The sequence below is a fragment of the Ochlerotatus camptorhynchus genome, unplaced genomic scaffold, assembly GCF_037179485.1.
Source record: "Ochlerotatus camptorhynchus isolate MF236.1 unplaced genomic scaffold, CSIRO-AGI_Acam_v1.1 ptg000284l, whole genome shotgun sequence".
Lineage (NCBI taxonomy): Eukaryota > Metazoa > Arthropoda > Insecta > Diptera > Culicidae > Ochlerotatus > Ochlerotatus camptorhynchus.
In genome coordinates, this window is record NW_027040773.1 from 7276936 (window position 1) to 7295847 (window position 18912).

The window sequence follows — 18912 nt, forward strand, 5'->3', positions numbered from 1 at the left end:
ATTAATTACTTTAATTACGAGCGTCTGAAATTTTTTGATTTAATTACTTTTAAGTACAAATTTCAGCTTTAATTACAAGTCGCATAAATTAAGTACATTAACTCCATTAATGTACAACGAGAAATGTACTTAAATTTCCCCCAGCGTACCGTTAGACCCTTTCGTTATTGGCCCGTGAAACAAAAATTTCACAGGCCCTTTTGCTACGTTAAGGATAATTTCAGTTGGTGCCAATTCACATACAACGATCGGTTCGTGATTGGACATGTAGTCGGATTTCAATACTGCCGAGGTGTTGGCAGGGCAAAGAACTATATCCTGGATCACGCCCCTGTAAAAGCACCGGAGAATGCGACAATGAAAGGAATGTTTGTTTGTGCTACCTGGTTCAACCTTAGAAATAACGAATTTAATTTGGAGGATGCGAACGAAAACAGAATTACAATAGAAAATTATGTTAACCTTTGCGTGCCTAACGTCTAAATTTGCTAAGTTTTTAAAATTCAATTAGCTATAAAAACATAATTTCTCAATATTTGTCTTTACAACAAATTGAATTTTGTCTTGAATCTATTGAAGTTTCTGAATACATCTGAAAATATTTTGATCAATTCATGGTTCCGGAGTTATTTCGGTTCCCGTTGGGGTCGTTTTTGGTCGGCATTCGGCTTTATTGTTCTGTAATAAGTATACACACGATGAACATCATGTTTTTTTTCTCTCAAACGACGTAATTGGACCAGTGGCAGCTATTTCGATGGTTCACAATCACATTGGGCATCCCGAAAATGTTCCGGTGCCCCGGGGAAGTGACCAATTCTCAACAAGAACCAAAACCCATCATGCGACATATCAAACTTCATGATTTTACAAATCTTGGCCAGTAATGGCCTTATTGAGAGTTCATGATCACACTAGCCCTCCCAGACATGTTCCGGTGCCCCCGGGGAAGTGGCCAATTCTCAACAAGAACCAAAACCCATCATGCGGCATATCAAACAACATGATTTTACAAATCTTGGCCAGTAATGGCCTTATTGAAAGTCCATGGTCACACTAGCCCTTCCGGGAATGTTCCGGTGCCCCCAGGGAAGTGGCCAATTATCAACAAGAACGAAACCCATCGTGCGACATATCAAAATTCATGATTTCCAAATTTTGGCTGGTAATGGCCTTAATGAGACTCGACGGTCAAACTAGCCCTCTCGGGCATGTTCCTGTGTCCCCGGGCAAGTGACCGATTCTCCACAAGAACCAAAACACGTCATGCGACATATCAAACTTTATGATTCTGCTGAACTCGGCCAGTAATGGTCTTTTTGAGAGCCCACGATCCCGTTGGCCCTCCCTGGCATGTTCCGGTGTTCCCGGGTATATTTTCAATTATCGACAAGAACCAAAATCCTTCGTGCGACATATCAAACTTCATGATTCTGCACGGCTGATAATGGTCTTAGACAGTCCACAGTCCCATTTAATTGTCGGGAGGAAATTTGCTCGAGGAATTGCTTGAATTTAAGGAAATGTAAAATTTGAAGACTTGTCGTCACAACTAAGACATTCCCATTTCATTTGTATGGCAATCACGGCCCTCATTATTAGTATCACTTCCTTTTCACTATATATTGTCGCTAGAGTTGAAAACCGATATAACCCACTCGTGACAATCGATTTTATTCTAGTTCTGCATTAAAGCGCATTATTCAACGAATACAGTGCACTAGATACGACATTATGTTGAACGTACAAAACGAAAGTGAAATCGATTGTCGCGAGTGGATGATTTCAGTTTCCAACTCTAGCATGGTGCTCCAAGAAATTTAGTATAAGTATTCGCAGAATTGGTCATGTTTGTAGTCTAGTAAAACATTAATATGCGTATTTCAGGGTGTAAGAAGAGTTAAGAGATAAATTCATTCGAGTATGTGTTAAGGGTTTTCTTAATTTTTTTTAAATACTTCAAGAATAAGGATTTTGGTACGTTTTTAATAACATTTGTGTAACTTTAATTACATTAATTACAGAAAATTAATTTTTAATTACATTAATTACGTAATCAAATTGAAGTACGTGTTTTAATTACAGTAATTACACTGGCACTGCTTTGATTACGCGAAATTAAATTTAATTACATGAAATACTTAATTTTCATTTTTAATTACTTAATTACACAGTTAAACACCTTGTACTTTAAATCCAACGCAGTCAAGAAGGCTATTGCGTGCCCCTCGGTCGTCCGCTTGTAATGTAATATTACCATAGAGGTAACTCTAAGACCACTGGGTCCCGAAGAAAATCATTATTATTTTTGGCTCACTCAGTACCAGAACAACGGTCCCAAGCAGTCCCAAGCTATTTCACTCACCCCTGCATGTTCTGCATGAATCCACACACCCCTGATGTTATCTGTCAAACTTTCATAGCGAATCAAAACAAACATAGTGTAGTAATAGAATTTCAACTAGAATAGGGTACGTTAATCGTTTGCTTGGGACCAATAGGCTACTAAAGTGGTGAGCCAATTTAAAATCGTTAGTTTCGTATTGATTGTTGATATTACGCTATACGATGTACACAGATTTTGACAACCAATCATTTTAATGAGTGTAATATTGTATCCACTTTTACCATCAATGAGTTCAATACATCATCATGAATAACATTGATTGATACTAAAGAGCCTGAATTCATAAAGAGATGACATCTTGTCCATTTGACAGGTCTTCTGCTCGATTGGAATGACTTTTCCTATGACTTTGACGGACAATCGATTGTTCCAATTTTGACATGTCGCCTCTTTATATATTTAGGCTCTTTAATTGATACATTTTTTTTGCTGTGTAGGGTAGAGCGCTACTTCGTCGTAATCGCTCATTTCCGTTCTATAGATCAGAAAAGATCAAAAATATCAATGATTTCACCGTGCGCAAATCAATAATAGGTTTGTTCCGATGCGTTAGTTCATTAGCTACAACATAAATCCTGTAAGAGCGCATTGTATGAATATTTACGCTCATTGTTCTCAAAACAAAAGAAGGGTGCTAGTGTGCACGCTTGACGATATTTTTTGAAGAATTTTCTTTTAAGAGTTATGTCTGTTTGTCTGTATTATAACGAAATTTGAACCTTTTTTTAAAACAATCATTTGATACAAGTAGAGGGTTCTGCCCGGAAAATCCTAGGACAAAAATTCCAGGATATCCCAGGATCCAAAAAATTCCCGAATTCCGATATATTTACGCTTGAATCCCTGACTATGCAAACAGTACTGCGTTGACATACAATAAACTGGCATATTTTACCTAATAAAAAATACCATACACGAACGATAACCCAAATGATTGAACTATTCCACAAATTGCAAATTAACCATAACATTTTTATCGAAAACAGAGTACCTTTAGCTAAAAATTGGTTTGTAGATAGAGGCAGCAATATATTTTTTTTTATATTATTGATTTATAGCGACTAAAAAATGGTCACGATTCATGGTAGTCTAGTCGCACAGGAGTATTCCTATATTTAACTCTTACGTAACTTAGCCTAATTTTCTAAGAAACATTTAAAAACATATTGCAGCCTCTATCTACAAACCATGAACACCATAAAAACAAATACAATCAATGTTTTGAATACAAAATCTCTTTCTTTTAAATATTATAATATTTTTTTCTTTTAATAACCTTTCATTTGATATTTTGATCTTTGAAATCGGCTCAGTAGTTAAAAAAATATGAATTTTTGAACAAATCCATTTAAAAAATGAGGTTTTGGACCACCTTAACATGTAAATGGTCACCTGTATGCCAACATAAAAAAATAGGTTATAATATTTTGTGGTAAGGAAGAAAACTATAAATCTTTACGAAATTCTGGGAACCACTACATCATTTTGGCTATGGAATGGCATAGACTGTAGTGTGATTAGGGTATTAGCACAGACAAACAGACATAATTCTCGAAATTTGTTCATTGAACACGCCTTTAGCGATCAATTTAAATGTTTTTAGTTGGTAGTATCGCCACCTGTGGCGCGCATAGTCAATAACCCTTGCGTTTGACGTTTACACACGACCGCCATCTGTTCAGCTTAATACCCATCGCAGTATACTCAACAAATAGCGGTAGTATTTTAACGACGATGTTTTATATTGAAAATATCCAATGTGCTATGTCTGTTTGTCTGTGGTATTAGAAAACTTAAAGCTGCGTCAACGTTTAACACACTCAAAAAATTCCACACGTCATCATCATGTGTCTCACATTTAATTTTGCGCTTATTGTGAAACACATTCATTTCATGTGTGAATTTCATGCTATGAACCATGCCTGAACACTATGGATTTGAATTGTGACACAATTGGATTCTATGTGCCTCATATGGTGACAAAACTTCCAGAGGCCAGAGCATTCACATATCTTTTTAATGGGTGTGATTTAGGATTCGATCATGGACTGTTGGGGTGTGCTGCTGCCGGAGTCTTCGTTTGATCCCACTGTGCCACGGCTGTTCTCATTTATGAGGCGGGTTGATAGGATAAAGTCACAACTCTTATTTTCGATGTTTACCTTTCTGAGCAAGCAATTCACATCGCATTGAAATACAAAACACATTAAATCCATCTGTTTTGAACAGTAGTGTGATTCAATGTGCAATACACTTGAATAGATAGTGAAATATTTTCAACATTTCAAAATTTGAAACACCAGAAATTAACGTGTATAACACATTGAACCAAGGTGAAATACACTTAAAGTAAATGTGATTGTGCATTTAAAAAATCAAGTGTTTAAACACTTCGATCAAACGTGTGGAAGTTTTTGAGTGCAGATCTGTATAAAACTCAATCTTCGTACACACGTTTTCAGAATTGTCATGAACATCGCAAATTAGACCCCCACATAATTATGACTACTAAAGCACGTCGCCTTACTATTTCATGTGAAATACTTAAAATAATTAAACACCCCTCGCCCAATTAATCCGGATTTGATACGTTTGCAGAAAATTGACTACCTATCTAACTGTCAGATTTTCCAGAATGTTTCAAGGCCAAATGCATTGTGCGTTATTATTATTATTTTTTTTCATTATTAATTAAAATGGAAACTCAAATACATGAAGCACTTCCTTAATTTCATTTAACAAGCTGTAGGCGTGAAACGTGTTCCACCATTTCGTAGATAATGTGCGTCAAAGGCATTGTCCGCATCCAATAATTTATCTTTTTACGTCGGATTGATGTCATCTGCAGCTGATAATGGTATTGCAAATTTTCAAACAACTGCAGCATCGTAGGTTTTATTACGCAAAGGGATCCCTGCCGGTCAAAAATAAATTGGAAAACACGTGACCACGCTGTTAAGGACACGAATGACGGAATTATTTTTTCATGAAATTTGTTTTTCTACATTTTTAGGTCCCACATCTCACTTAATAGCAACTGCAATGCACTATAGCCCGTAAACAATCTAGATATATTGAAAATATGGACCAGTGGCCTTTCTTATCTCTTGCTAAAATACATCCCCATTCGAATTGATTGTTGGTATTACCACAGACAAACAGACATGCCTCTTAGAAGAAAATTCTTCAGAAAATATCGTCAAGCGTATTTTGCATGCGCACTAGCACCATCTATCATCCACATTCCCAAGCATTGATGTGAACTACACTCAAAAAATTCCTCACGTCACCATCATGTGTCTCACACTTAATTTTGCGCTTATTGTGAAACACATCCATTTCAAGTGTGAATCTTATGTTATGAATTATGCCTGAACACTATGAATTTGAATTGTGACACACTTGGATTCTATGTGCCTAATTTGGTGAAATCAATCGCTTTGCACATCATTGTTCAATATTCTACAATATTCTACTTTATCGACTTCTACTTAACCGACTCTAAAAATGAATCGACAATATATAAACAGAAATGCCAGACGCCAGAGCTTTCACATATCTTTTTAATGAATCTCTATAGAGCATCCATCGTTCATACCATTTTTTCACCAGTTGCTTTTCCGTCGTTCTGTCAACGCGTCAGCTGTGTTGAATAAAAACAAAACAGATGGAAGTCAGTGATGTCGGTTCTACTAAATTTTCCGTAGATCTATAGAATTGATTGAATTCTGCAGAAATAAGGATCCATAGGAAAAATTCACAGAAGCTAAGATTTTTTTAGGGATTTGTTTTGTTTGTTTAGTGTGCTTTTTCTTTTGCTGGAATCAAGTTTTTAAACGAGGTAATGCATCACTAATTAGTGCCCTTTCTACCACTGCTCATCACTTTAATGTGTGTACAGTAAAAAATATAATATGTATCAATCAATGAAATTCATGGTGAAGTATTGAACATCAATAAGGGGCTGTTCATTAACCCCCCTCCTCCTGCATAGACAATTGTACATACAAAAAATTTAAATTTGTATAGGCCGTGGATGATTGCCCCCTCCCAAGCTGTCTACGTAGTTTATAACTGGTAAAAGGGGTAAAAGTTGATAGAATATTACAGTCATCATCATGATTTGTTCTCGAATTCTGTGTTAATCGTACAGCGTAATATTAGGAATGGAATGACTAATGTGCAGCACTTTTGATGTAATATTCAACAATTTTTTTTCTGTATTCGTCAGATGTGGTATGTGTCTCCAGTGGGATGTCTTATCATTTTCAAGAGCTGACATCTACTAGCTAGACGTGAAAAAGAACTGGCATCACTGATAAGTTCAAAATTTTGTGGCTTGCACAATGCTTCAGTGGCGCTACCATGACAAATGCAGGCACATTCCCAACTAAAAAAATATTTGCGATGAATGTGATTGTGAGTGTTATGTCTGTTTGTCTGTGGTATTATCATAGAGGTAACTTTAAGACCAGAATGTTCCGAAGAAATGTGCTCAACTTTTTGGCTCAGCTCTTGTACCAACAATCAATACGAAACTAACGATTTTAAATTGGCTCACTACTTGCCTAGCCTATTGGTCCCATACAAATCAATTAACATACCCCATTCTAGTCAAAATTCTAGTACTACACAATGTTTGTTTTGCTCCGCTATGAAAGTTTGACAGATATCGGTCATATGATAGTAATCTATAAAGGTGCCATACTAAATTTCTTTTAATTTCGATGTGTCACATAGACTTTAGTATTCTTAACAAATATCAATAAATTTTTAAATACTGATATCATCGTAACTTTGAACTTTGACAAAGAACAACAAAGATTGCCATCGATGCATTTATAATCACCTTGTTATCGATTAGCATCGCTGGCAATGTTTGTATTATTTATCGACATATTCGGCATTTGATCGGAAGAAGCAATCTGCCGGTAAATGAACGAGAAGACCGATGGCCGCGACGCAGCAAATGTTTACCATTGTAGTTCTTCAAGTTTACGTCTATATATTTAATAACCCGTGATAGCATGCGTGGTGGGATTCTCGGCATTTGGAACCCAATGAGGAAAATTGATACCTTTTTGACCTCTATTACACCTACATGGCTGACTAGTTGATGGTTATGAGAAATAAATATTGAATTCATGTATGAAAAGATTTACAGAAATTCCAATAGACCACATACAAGAGTGTGTTTGCCTGTCGTTGATAAGCTCATCAACAGCAGCCGTGGACCCGAGGATTAGCAACCAACAACGAAATCAGTACATCCCAGATGGCATGGGATCGAAACTAGAAATAATGCAGATAAAAAATCACAAATAAAATCAGCAGTTGTGTATCGATATTTTGATTTTACAGCAGAAATCGATATTTTGATCTGGCAACACAATCGATATTTTAACATTGGTAACGATTGGTAGCAATATTTTGAGAAAGCCTTTTTAATGCACCACCAATGTAGAGTGCGCCACGCGAGTTCGAGAAGAAACGTCAACCAAACCATTTACATCGGAATAAGTATTTTCCCCAACGCAAATAATAGAATTTTTCATTCAAAATCTTGCCAATTTCCATCGGTAATTGTCTTATTGTACGATTTTCCACAAATCTGAACTGATTTGCACCTTAATTACTCACACACAAGAAATCCGGAAGATCATAACCACTAAGACACTTTTCTAATTTTCCATTTTTTTCAACAAAAATATTCCTAAACACCAGCAGGATCTTTTCAAAAACGTTACAGAACTAAATTTTTCAACTGTAGATTAAGTTTTGTAGCATCTCAGATTAATCAATTTATCAGGAAAAGTAAAAAAGTATTCCGCTTCCTATGTCTCAAGGAAAAAATTTCTGCTCACAACACTCTTTTTGACGTTCTCCTATTCACCACCAGAGGCTGAATCGATCGTTAAGTTCCTATTGGCAAATCAAAGTTGGCACTCGTGGAGAATAGATGAACTATGAAAGTGATGATGGTTTCAAAATTTTACACGGAGAGGTATTGGCAAATCAAAGTTGGCACTCGTGGAGAATAGAAGAACTATGAGAGTGACGATTGTTTCAAAATTTTCCACGGAGAGGTATACGAGTGCAATCTTAAAATGCTTTTATTTTGAAAATGGAACGTTGAATTTAAATCTGGTTGTTGCTACAGTTGTAGAAAAGCTGAAATCTATGCATACACCTAAAATCTGAAAAGAAATTAATTTTTCTATATTATACATCTACTGAGTAGTCCTTAAGTTTTCTACTAACGTAGCATCAACCAAATTTAAATAAAATGCTCAATTTGCAAAACAACGGCATTTTAAGATTGAACTCGTATACCTCACCGTGTAAAATTTTGAAACCATCATCACTTTCATAGTTCATCTATTCTCCACGAGTGCCAACTTTGATTTGCCAATTGGCAAATCAAAGTTGGCACTCGTGGAGAATAGAAGAACTATGAGAGTGATGATGGTTTCAAAATTTTACCATGGGAGGTATACGAGTGCAATCTTAAAATGCTTTTATTTTGCAAATGGAGCATTTTATTTAAATCTAGTTGCTGCTACAGTTTTAGAAAAGCTGAAATCTGTGTCTACACATAAAAATCTGAAAATAAATTATTTTTTCTATATTATATGTCTATTACATAGTCCTTAAGTTTTCTATTAGCGTAGCATTAACCAGATTTAAATAAAATGCTCCATTTGCAAAATAAAAGCATTTAAAGATTGAACTCGTATACCTCATCGTGTAAAATTTTGAAACCATCATCACTTTCATAATTCTTCTATTCTCCACGAGTACCAACTTTGATTTGCCAATACGAGTTCAATCTTAAAATGCCTTTATTTTGCAAATTGAGCATTTTGTTTAAATCTGGTTAATACGTTAATACTACGTTAGAAGAAAACTTAAGGACTACTCAGTAGATATATAAAATAGAAAAATTAATTTCTTTTCAGATTTTTAGGTGCATGCATAGATTTCAGCTTTTCTACAACTGTAGCAACAACCAGATTTAAATTCAATGCTCCATTTTTAAAATAAAAGCATTTTAAGATTGCACTCGTATACCTCTCCGTGGAAAATTTTGAAACCATCATCACTTTCATAGTTCATCTATTCTCCACGAGTGCCAACTTTGATTTGCCAATTAAAAAGCCACAACCGTGCAGCGTTGGCCAAGGAAGACGGCATATTTTATTTCGTTTGTTTAGCAATGATTTCGATACGTTGCGTTTTTTTCCATGTATACCTACTTCTATGCAACTTTTATTATTGACCAACAGCTTCATAAATCATCAATTCAGTGCCAACATTTCAAATGGGCGTAATTGTTTTTGTAAACAATGGCTTTAGCTGTCGATTTCTCGCAACTAACAACGCTTACTGATAGAGGAAACCTGAGTGGTGCGGAGAAACACGAAATGGTTGTCAAAAAGAATCCAACTGGTGCTGTCAAAAAGAATCCAACGATCTAGAGCTGCTAAAAGAGATACTTTTCTCATACAATCCCCGTCGGCAGAGAAAGTATTGTGGTCAATGTTGAAAATATTGCCATTTCGGCATTTTTTTACAAATATTCTTCAACAAAAAACTTGCTCGAATACTCGGATGTAAACAATGTAACGAACGAACGAACCTGCACGAACTGCTGAAGGAAGAATGCAAACAAACTTTATAAGAGTCATGTGGGTAGGTGCACTCCCAACACCATGTACACGTTATTTATGGAGCAAAGGGTGAACTTTCGACAGCATGTATATGCAAATTGTGAGCAGTGCATTAGCAAAACAATTTGTGATATCGCAAAATTTTCAAGTTGTTTCCTGCTGACTTGCAAAACAAAAACGGCTGTGTTCGCAGTACCCAGGAGGAAACATTCCTTTACCTGTTGGTGTCATTATTTTTCATGACTGAGCATTTATTCGCGAGAAATCGACTGCTAAAGCCATTGTTTACAAATGCAATTACGCCCCTTTGAAATGTTGGCACTGAATTCTCGATTACTTTTTCGAAGGAACGTATCTGCATTTATTATTGTTTTCTCAAGCTTTTCTGATGCGTATAACGTGGTAATGATTGCAAATGGATGCAATCATAACGAAGTGAGAATCTTGCTATCGCAATATAATGATGATGACCATCGATCATCCTATTCCATCGGCTGATCATCAACGTCCATGGTGGCATATTTCATACTGACACCTGTCATTTATTGAGCCCTGGTGATGAAGTTGGCGGGGGACTCCCAATAGTTTCAACGTGTACTCACGAGATGGCACTGCGATCACATAAGGGTGGTACGCCTTTTTAATGCACCACCAATGTAGAGTGCGCCACGCGAGTTCGAGAAGAAACGTCAACCAAACCGTTTGTTTACATCAGAATAAGTATTTTCCCCAACGCAAATAACAGCATTTTTCATTCAAAATCTTGCCAATTTCCATCGGTAATTGTCTTATTGTACGATTTTCCACAAATCTGAACTGATTTGCACCTTAACTATTCACACACAAGAAATCCGGAAGATCATAACCACTAAGGCACTTTTCTAATTTTCCATTTTTTTCAACAAAAATATTCCTGAGCAGCAGCAGGATCTTTTCAAAAAAGTTACAGAACTAAATTTTTCAACTGTAGATTAAGTTTTGCAGCATCTCAGATGAATCAATTTATCAGGAAAAGTAAAAAAGTGTTCCGCTTCCTATGTCTCAAGGCAAAAATTTATGCTCACAACACTCTTTTTGACGTTCTCCTATTCACCACCAGAGGTTGAATCGATCGTTTAGTTTCTATTAAAAAGGCCTATTGCCTTGTTCGACGAATTGATTTGTGGGATATCTTGTTAATGAAATATCTTCGATTTTAGCCATAAGAAAACAGTATGAATTTCATTGATATGCCTTATGAAAAATAATGCTGACAAAAAATAATGTGTCGTAGCAGACTGGAACCACAAACGAAGTGACAGACGACTAGCTGGCGAAGAAATCAATTTAAATAATGTGGTTTCACTGTAATAGGATTTTCTTAGAAGCTTGTGCCATCAGCCACCAGATGGGCTAGTATTTTTGTTTTGATTTGAACATAGTTGATTTTGTGTGCAATATGATCTTTGACAGTGTGCAAAGAGTGTATCATTTTGTCATTTTTTTTTATGCATTTCAGTTTAGAGTAGAGTGAAAGAGATAGAACCAAAACATTCTGTAGTACACGGAGAAAAAATACTACCCAAAATTTGAGTTCTTTTTACTTAATATTGACTTCAGCCTCTCACTTGCACTCGTTATTGTTGTCAAAAAAGGAACGAGAGATTCGACCCAACGATATAGTTCAGCCCAATAAGTTACTTGTAAGTAAATTGCATATTCTTAAATTTGCGTGAATTAAACTTAATTTTGGGTAGAATATACTTAAGAGTAGGTAATTTTTTTGCTGGTGATAAATGGAAACTACTATATGCGATTTACTCAAATTTGGGTTATTGGACTGAACCCCGGAATTGAGGGAAAAGTACTTAGTTTTGGGTCGTTTTTCATCTCCGTGTACATTTAGTGTTGCCACGTGGTACAATCCATTAGTACACGCTAACTTCTGCTTACTCACCAGGTGAGTCTATCGTACTCACTTTCGTCCGATGTATCGAGTTGTCAAAAATTGAGTAAACGAGAAATGTCAAACTGAGTAAAAGCCACTCAGTAAGCAAAATCCTGGACTTGGAAAAAATGCCAGTCATTTCGGAGTTAACCTCATAGAAAATGTTACTTAAAACCGGCTGAAAGTACGAATTGTTTAGGGAAACGGTGTTGAACCATTTTCTGCTCCGGCAGAATGAATCCGGAGCAGGCAATTTCCATTTCCTTGAATAAAAATCAAAACAAAAACCCTCCCCGCAACTGAAAATATCGGCGGGTGGATTTGACTCAGTATACGTGAGAACGTCGTTTACTCAAAAGTGAGTCAACATAAGGCTACTCAATTTTGAGTAGCCCTACCTGACGCTGAGAAGAGTATATTCGACTCAATTTTGAGTTGACCAGAATAAGCGTGTAGTGTTGCCATGTGGTACAATTCAGTAGTAGTGGTGTTGCCATGTGGTACACTGAAAAATTGCAATAGCAGGTGCGAGCCGCTCCGTCTGTCACTTCGTTTATGCTGGAACCGAACCATGGACGTTGAGATTATGGGGCCCGCGTGTTGACCACTCGTCTTTTAACGCTTGGTAAGATGAAATGATTAAATGCGTATAAGAGCTACCTCCTGTTACCCGAAAATAATTCATAAGGCACGCTTATGAAATTCATATGTGTTGTTCATAAGTAGAACCTTATGAAATTCTTAAGTCAATTTGCCTCAGTGTACTCTAGCAGTCTCTATTAGTGACGTCACTACTTGCGTTTACGTTGATTTTTTGGTTTACTAATACAACAATATTTCACGATCAGCTTTACCTCTCTCTCTGTACACATTGGAGCTTACCCACAAAAACATGTAAAACTTGGTCCTGTCTACCCAATGAGGTACAGAGAGAGGTAGCACTGATCGTGAAATAGGGTTGTATTAGTAAACCAAAAAATCAACGTAAACGCAAGTAGTGACGTCACTACTTGCGTGTACTTGCGTGTATCGTACAGTGGTTGTGTGAGTGATTGCTTCACCTCGGTAATCCAGCTCATTGCTGTCTACCTGGTTGGTGTTTCGTTCCGCGTGGTGTGATAAACAACTATTTTCAAAATTCTTCAATAATAGTGTTAAGGAGATAAATATCAATCAAAACTAGTGTGACTAACATCCCGAACGACATTATCGCGAGTGCAAGAGTAGGAAACCTGTAAACCAAAATGGATTACAATCAGGTTGTGCCGAACGATTCCGCGCCTGCCAAAGAGGTTGAATCAGATTTGCTGCATGATATTAGGATGGACACGGCAAATTGCGACCCGGCAACTACTGAATCGTGGCAAAATGTAAGTATCAGTATAGCTGTGCTAGTTATTCATTAAATTGTTTTTTTTATTGCTTTTCAGAGTGCGCCCAAACGCTCTTATTATGATCATGATGAAATCGATGGACCTGAAATGGAACCACAAAAGAAGCTATGTCGCTATTACTATTTGGATCGATGCATGAGGGCTGAGAGTTGCTCCTTCATGCATTCAGAATTTCCTTGTAAATTCTATTATTTTGGATACGAGTGCAAAGACGGTAAGAACTGTAAGTTGTTACATGGATCTGCCTTGGATCCGACCATGACGCAGGCTCTGTGGCATCATGTGATGTCCGCACCAGCGAATCTCCTCCAGAGATTCCCATGCTTTCCCCACGTTTTGCTGAAGCAGAATTTCGATGATCGCCACAATGAATTGATTCAGATGGAGCAAGAAGGACTTCTTGAAGATCGTGAGATGAAGATAAATCCTGTTTCGTCGACCTTGTTGAGCGAGGTCATTAAAACGGTCAGCAAGACGCAAGTGACGGGCGACGCTTTCGCCCAACTAGGAGAACTATTGGAGATTTTGACACCAGAGCAAATTGCATCGTTGGCAAGCATCGGAGTTGAAACAATGGACCAACTGTTCCAGTTGGGTGCCAGCTCTCTGCTGGATCTTGGATTCGATTTCGATACGTTGATTAAGATTGGAAACTTCAAGGAGATACAACGCAAGAAATCCATTTACACTGCCGAAATTGACGAGGATAGTCAAAATGACATTGTATGTTCTCCGGATAGTAAAATGTGTTTGATTGTAAGTTTGTAATTAATACTAAAATTTTAATTTTAGAACACTTCTGACATTTTTGGCTCTGAGGTACTTGATGTGTCGCTTACTGCTCCGGTCGATACACCTGTCCTCACCGATCAAGAATTACTGAGCATCCTCAATGAAGATCTAAATACTTCTACCTCAACAATTGAGCGTTCATCCGCGCAGGACTTTGAAGCCACTTTGTCTGATCGTGACTTAAAACCCAAACTATACACAATCAACTGCGATGATTTTCCTGGAGATCAAAACGATGCATACTCCGGAATATCCAAGGGTAAGTTGTGAAATGAAAACTTTGATTTCAATTTATTTAAAAGACTTCATTACAGCAGAATTTGTTGATGTAAATTCTGAAAGCAGCCAAGGCAGCGGATGCGCTCTCAAAGCATTCCGAAGTGACGCTGGAAGTGAGTGCCATCAACTTATGCTGTACCCATCAGTCAAGGAAATGGAAAACGATAAAAAATCATTGGACTCCATTCAAAGAACTGTTGATCAGTTGAAGAAAATCGATTCGCTGCTGTCGGAGGAGAAAAAGCAGGACACCAGCTGGGGCAGCGAAGAAAATGATGTCTCTACGGGCCACGGACCGAGGCACGATTCGTACGTCACAGACTCAGTGAACCAATCATTCGGAAGCGAGAGTGACAGCCAAACTTGTTTTCGGATGCCTTTCAAATCGATCATTAACCACTACACACCAGCAACAGAGATAGATGCATCGAATGGAAAGTTTCTAATCACACAGTACAAGGTGAGTGACCCGCTTTATGATCTGTGCTTCTGTATGCGTGAGTAACTAAACATTGTTTCTTGGATATGACAGTTGATTCCAGTCGATGTTCCAAAACCTAACTTTGAACGCATTCGTCGTACATTCGTTGCGGCGCCCACGTACAGTTTGGATCCACGCCTACAGATTATGTTCAATGTCGGCCCAACGGAAGTGCGTCATGTTGATTGTTCCAAAGTCAGTATCCGTGATCCACGATTGAAGAAATCAACCGAAGTTCACATCGGTGACGTTCCAGATCATCCCGCATAGATGGTACAAGATTCCTTCGTATACGACCAAAGGTTGGTACTACTCTATCGCTTTGTAATGCTTTTACAAGAACAATTATTACCTCAATAGACAGTAGAAAATAATCTACAACATCTTATTCTTCCGGACTTGTTGTCGCTTAATGTTTTTAAATTACGCTCATCAAACGTAATTCTTAACTTTTTTAATGCTTGTCAAGTTCCGAATGAAAAAGTCAAGGTGCCTCAATAAAAACAAAATAAAACCTGCCGAATTATGTTTTTTACAAATGTGCATGCAAGATGAAGGAAAATAGGCGTTCATGAAGATTGAGGATATCTCCTTACTCGATGTGTGTCCTGTGTCCTGTCATAATCGGAATTAGAATCGAAACCTTATTATAATCCAATCTTATGAACCACTCGATGCTTCCGAGCTACCAGAACAAGGAAAAATCCACTCAACTGAAGTTTCCAAAGGGTGACATCAAGATCTTCACTGACAACTTCAATGCAAAGATCGCTTCCGATAACATGGTGTAGGAGAAATTAAACGACGAGCTGTTTGCAGAATGTTGTTGCAATAACCACATGATGGTGATTGGAGGCTTACCCTCACCCCCTTGATCAGTGCACAACGTCACGTGGGTTTCTCGTGATGGACATACCAAAAATCGACCACATCTGCATCTGCCGAAAATGTCCGGAATAAATGCAGCACCGACATCGCGTCGTATCGTAACATTCTAATCGACGAAGTCCGTCTACGCATTGCGAGGATCCAGCGGTGCACAACGAACATGCCCGATTTGAAAATCCAGCAGTGAGTAACATTGGCGTAGCAAATTGGGGTGCCAAGGGAGCCACCTCCAGAATTATCCAAGCTCTCTCCAGTTTTTTTTTTTGCGAATCTAATGCCAACAATTTACGTAGTATAAATCATCAATTATTTCTGAAAGATGGCCAAGCCCTCCCCATTGGCTAGTTTTTATCCAGGACGTTGGTGGGCGGGCCTAATCTTATGCTTCATAGTGGAGCGTTGGAGACGGTTGGTTTAGGTCCGGGATCGTTGGCTCATGCCGTGGCAGAGTAGCGTCATGAGTATACAATGATGATTATTGAGCTTCCCCTCTCTGATGAACCATTGCATGAGAGAACCAAATTTCTAGCCTGAAGTGATATTATCACACCTGTTACTCCTTTTTTGTATAAGCACTGACGTTGGGTGCGATACTGACGGGGTTTTCCGCAAATCACTCATTTTATTTATTTTTACACAGATAGGGGAAGGAGGGGCATAGTGAGCATCCCGCAGTTTGGCCCTGGATCTCTAGCTGCATGAAACAACAATATCATTTTCATTAAAGCATTACTCAGGGAACAATGTTAAACACCATTTTTGTACATGGTATTGTAAGTAATCTTATATATGCTTCATTTCGGTTTGGGATAAGTGTTTGAACTATGACTCGGGATTTCCACTGTGGCGTGCTTTTATTGTGAAATACCCATACGTATTTTTGTAGGGGAGGTAGCTCATCGATTCTTCCGGTTCGCCTCCTAGCATCGTGCTATAAGGTACCAGGCGATAGCCAGGGTAGTTGATCGATAGCTCGATGACGTCATTTCGTTGGCGTCTGCAATGGGAAATTTTCATAGCAGGCGTTGACGATGGGACGTTGTCGAGTTGTTGAATACCAACTATCGTGGTAACTCACCGCTTACCTGTCGATCTGCCAAATTTGGAAAGACGTCTGCATTGAATTGTCTCATATAATAATATTCCGCCCACTATATCACAAGAAATTGCGAAATTGCGAAAACAAGTTAGCGTGTAAATTTGAAAAAAAAGGGAACTTGGAGTGTAGAGCGTACTGCGCACTGCCCACTGGACGATTCTAAAACCACTAGTGAGTGGGGTATGGGTTTATTTGATTGAACGTCATTTCCAATGTATATATTGATACATTCAAACCATTGGCATTTGAGATAAGACAGAGATAGGATGCGGAGGGCCCGCTTAGGGGAAGCGTAACCCATGTTATGGTTTCCATTTATTAAATAGTTCAGATAGGCTGGAAATGACAGGTTCATAGTGAGAAAACGTACCATATGGGGCCCGTTCACTGATCAAAATCAGATTCACATCGTCAGATCCTGCCCAAGAATAAGGGGATTGACGATGTCTTGGCAAGTTTTATTTTGAATTTGCGTTTTGCATTTAATACTCTAGTAAATCTCGCGTCCGTGCTCATTCACAACTGTGTGATGTGTCAATACTCACTGGGTTATGTTTTAGACCAGTTCCAGATTAGTTTGCTATTAATATCTTCTGCATCGCAGTTCGCGATAGATTACTAAATATGGGTTCTCTTTTCCGACCATAATAGTGTGAGGGAAGGGGGTGAGTTAAACGTTGCGATATGAGAGCGAATAGAGGGTGAGGAATAGGGAAGACAACACCAAGACCCAAATAAGTAACCAATGCATGTGGCTCACACTTAACTTGTTCTATTTCTTTCTTTCTTTCTTCCTATCATGTACTAATATTAACTGCCTGAGGACAAATGGGAACACGACCCGAAGTTCAATAGGAGAAAAGTAGCTAGAAAATTCGAAGAAGAAAAGAAGAATTAAACTTGCACCGGCAAGAGGAAGCAGACAGAAAGGATCATGCCGGTTGGAGACAGCCAATGTATACTGGACGAAGCTTGTATCTAGCAAAAGTCGTATGTGCAGGAAACCGTAAGTAGGATAAGAATCGTAAAAGGTGTGTGCTTGCTTGATAAGATCCTAACTTTACTTTAAATACACGGTAGGAATCGAATATCAATTTATGATTAAGGTTTTGCCCATTTTTCAGTGGGAGTGGCAATACTCATTGATGAGTGATTCATCGTACCCATTTATTAGTAACTGTTAGCAGCTAATGATTAATTGTTAAAAGAATTCACTCATTAATGAGTGGAGCAGCTTTTGTTGGGGTTGTGTTGGGTTTTACCCATAGATGGGTATTTATTATTACCGTGTATGGATGCCGAAGGTTTGTTTTAGGTTTATGGTTTATTTTATTTTCGATTGACAATTCTCATAGCTAACAAAATTTCATATCACTAACACAAGCAAATCGCACCAATATGAATACGCCTGGAGAGGACTATGGGCACATACAGCCCGACAGAGGCTTACATGATAATACCTAAGAGGAAGAGGAGACAACTGGATTCTTACTTTTACTCTTTTATCTCTATCCCGATTTATACCTATCTCTATCACTTCAAATCGGCCAATCACGAGCTGGTTCAAGATTGACAGAAAAGTGGTTCGTTTTAGCCCCCGTATTGTCTCCTCTTCTCTTAGGATAATACCACAAAATAAAGAAGTCACACAATCGCTAGCAAAGTCAAAAAGTCACATGGTACACACGCAACAGTTGCAAAGTCGGGAAATAAGTTGAGGTTAGGTGAAAGTGCCAAACACAAAAAGTAAAGCGCAGTTGGATGAGTTTATTTGGATGCCGTGGTGCTCATAGTTTGATGCAGGAACATAATTTGCTGATGCTATTAAGGACCTTATACAGTTTATAAGAAAAGATCCATCTAAATAATATTTCAAATAACAGTAAACATGGAAACCGAGCTAGTTCATGTTGATGAGGGAATCGTGGAAGTGTTGCGAATACCAGGAGATGGAAATTGTCTGTTCTCATCGCTA

General features: G+C 37.9%; 1 protein-coding gene across 2 annotated transcripts; it reads left to right on the plus strand.

Moving 5' to 3' along the window:
• The first annotated feature begins 13091 nt into the window (after positions 1-13091).
• Positions 13092-15463, plus strand: LOC135706658 (uncharacterized). Of its 2 annotated transcripts, none has more exons than XM_065228303.1 (5): positions 13092-13374; positions 13435-14121; positions 14191-14449; positions 14505-14929; positions 15002-15463. In XM_065228303.1, exons 1-5 carry the CDS (start codon positions 13249-13251, stop codon positions 15218-15220), a joined length of 1716 nt encoding a protein of 571 aa, XP_065084375.1. In that variant the 5' UTR covers positions 13092-13248; the 3' UTR covers positions 15221-15463. The 2 variants fall into 2 exon arrangements, with proteins under 2 accessions (XP_065084375.1, XP_065084377.1); XM_065228305.1 differs by having other exon boundaries at positions 14508-14929.
• Positions 15464-18912: the final 3449 nt, after the last annotated feature.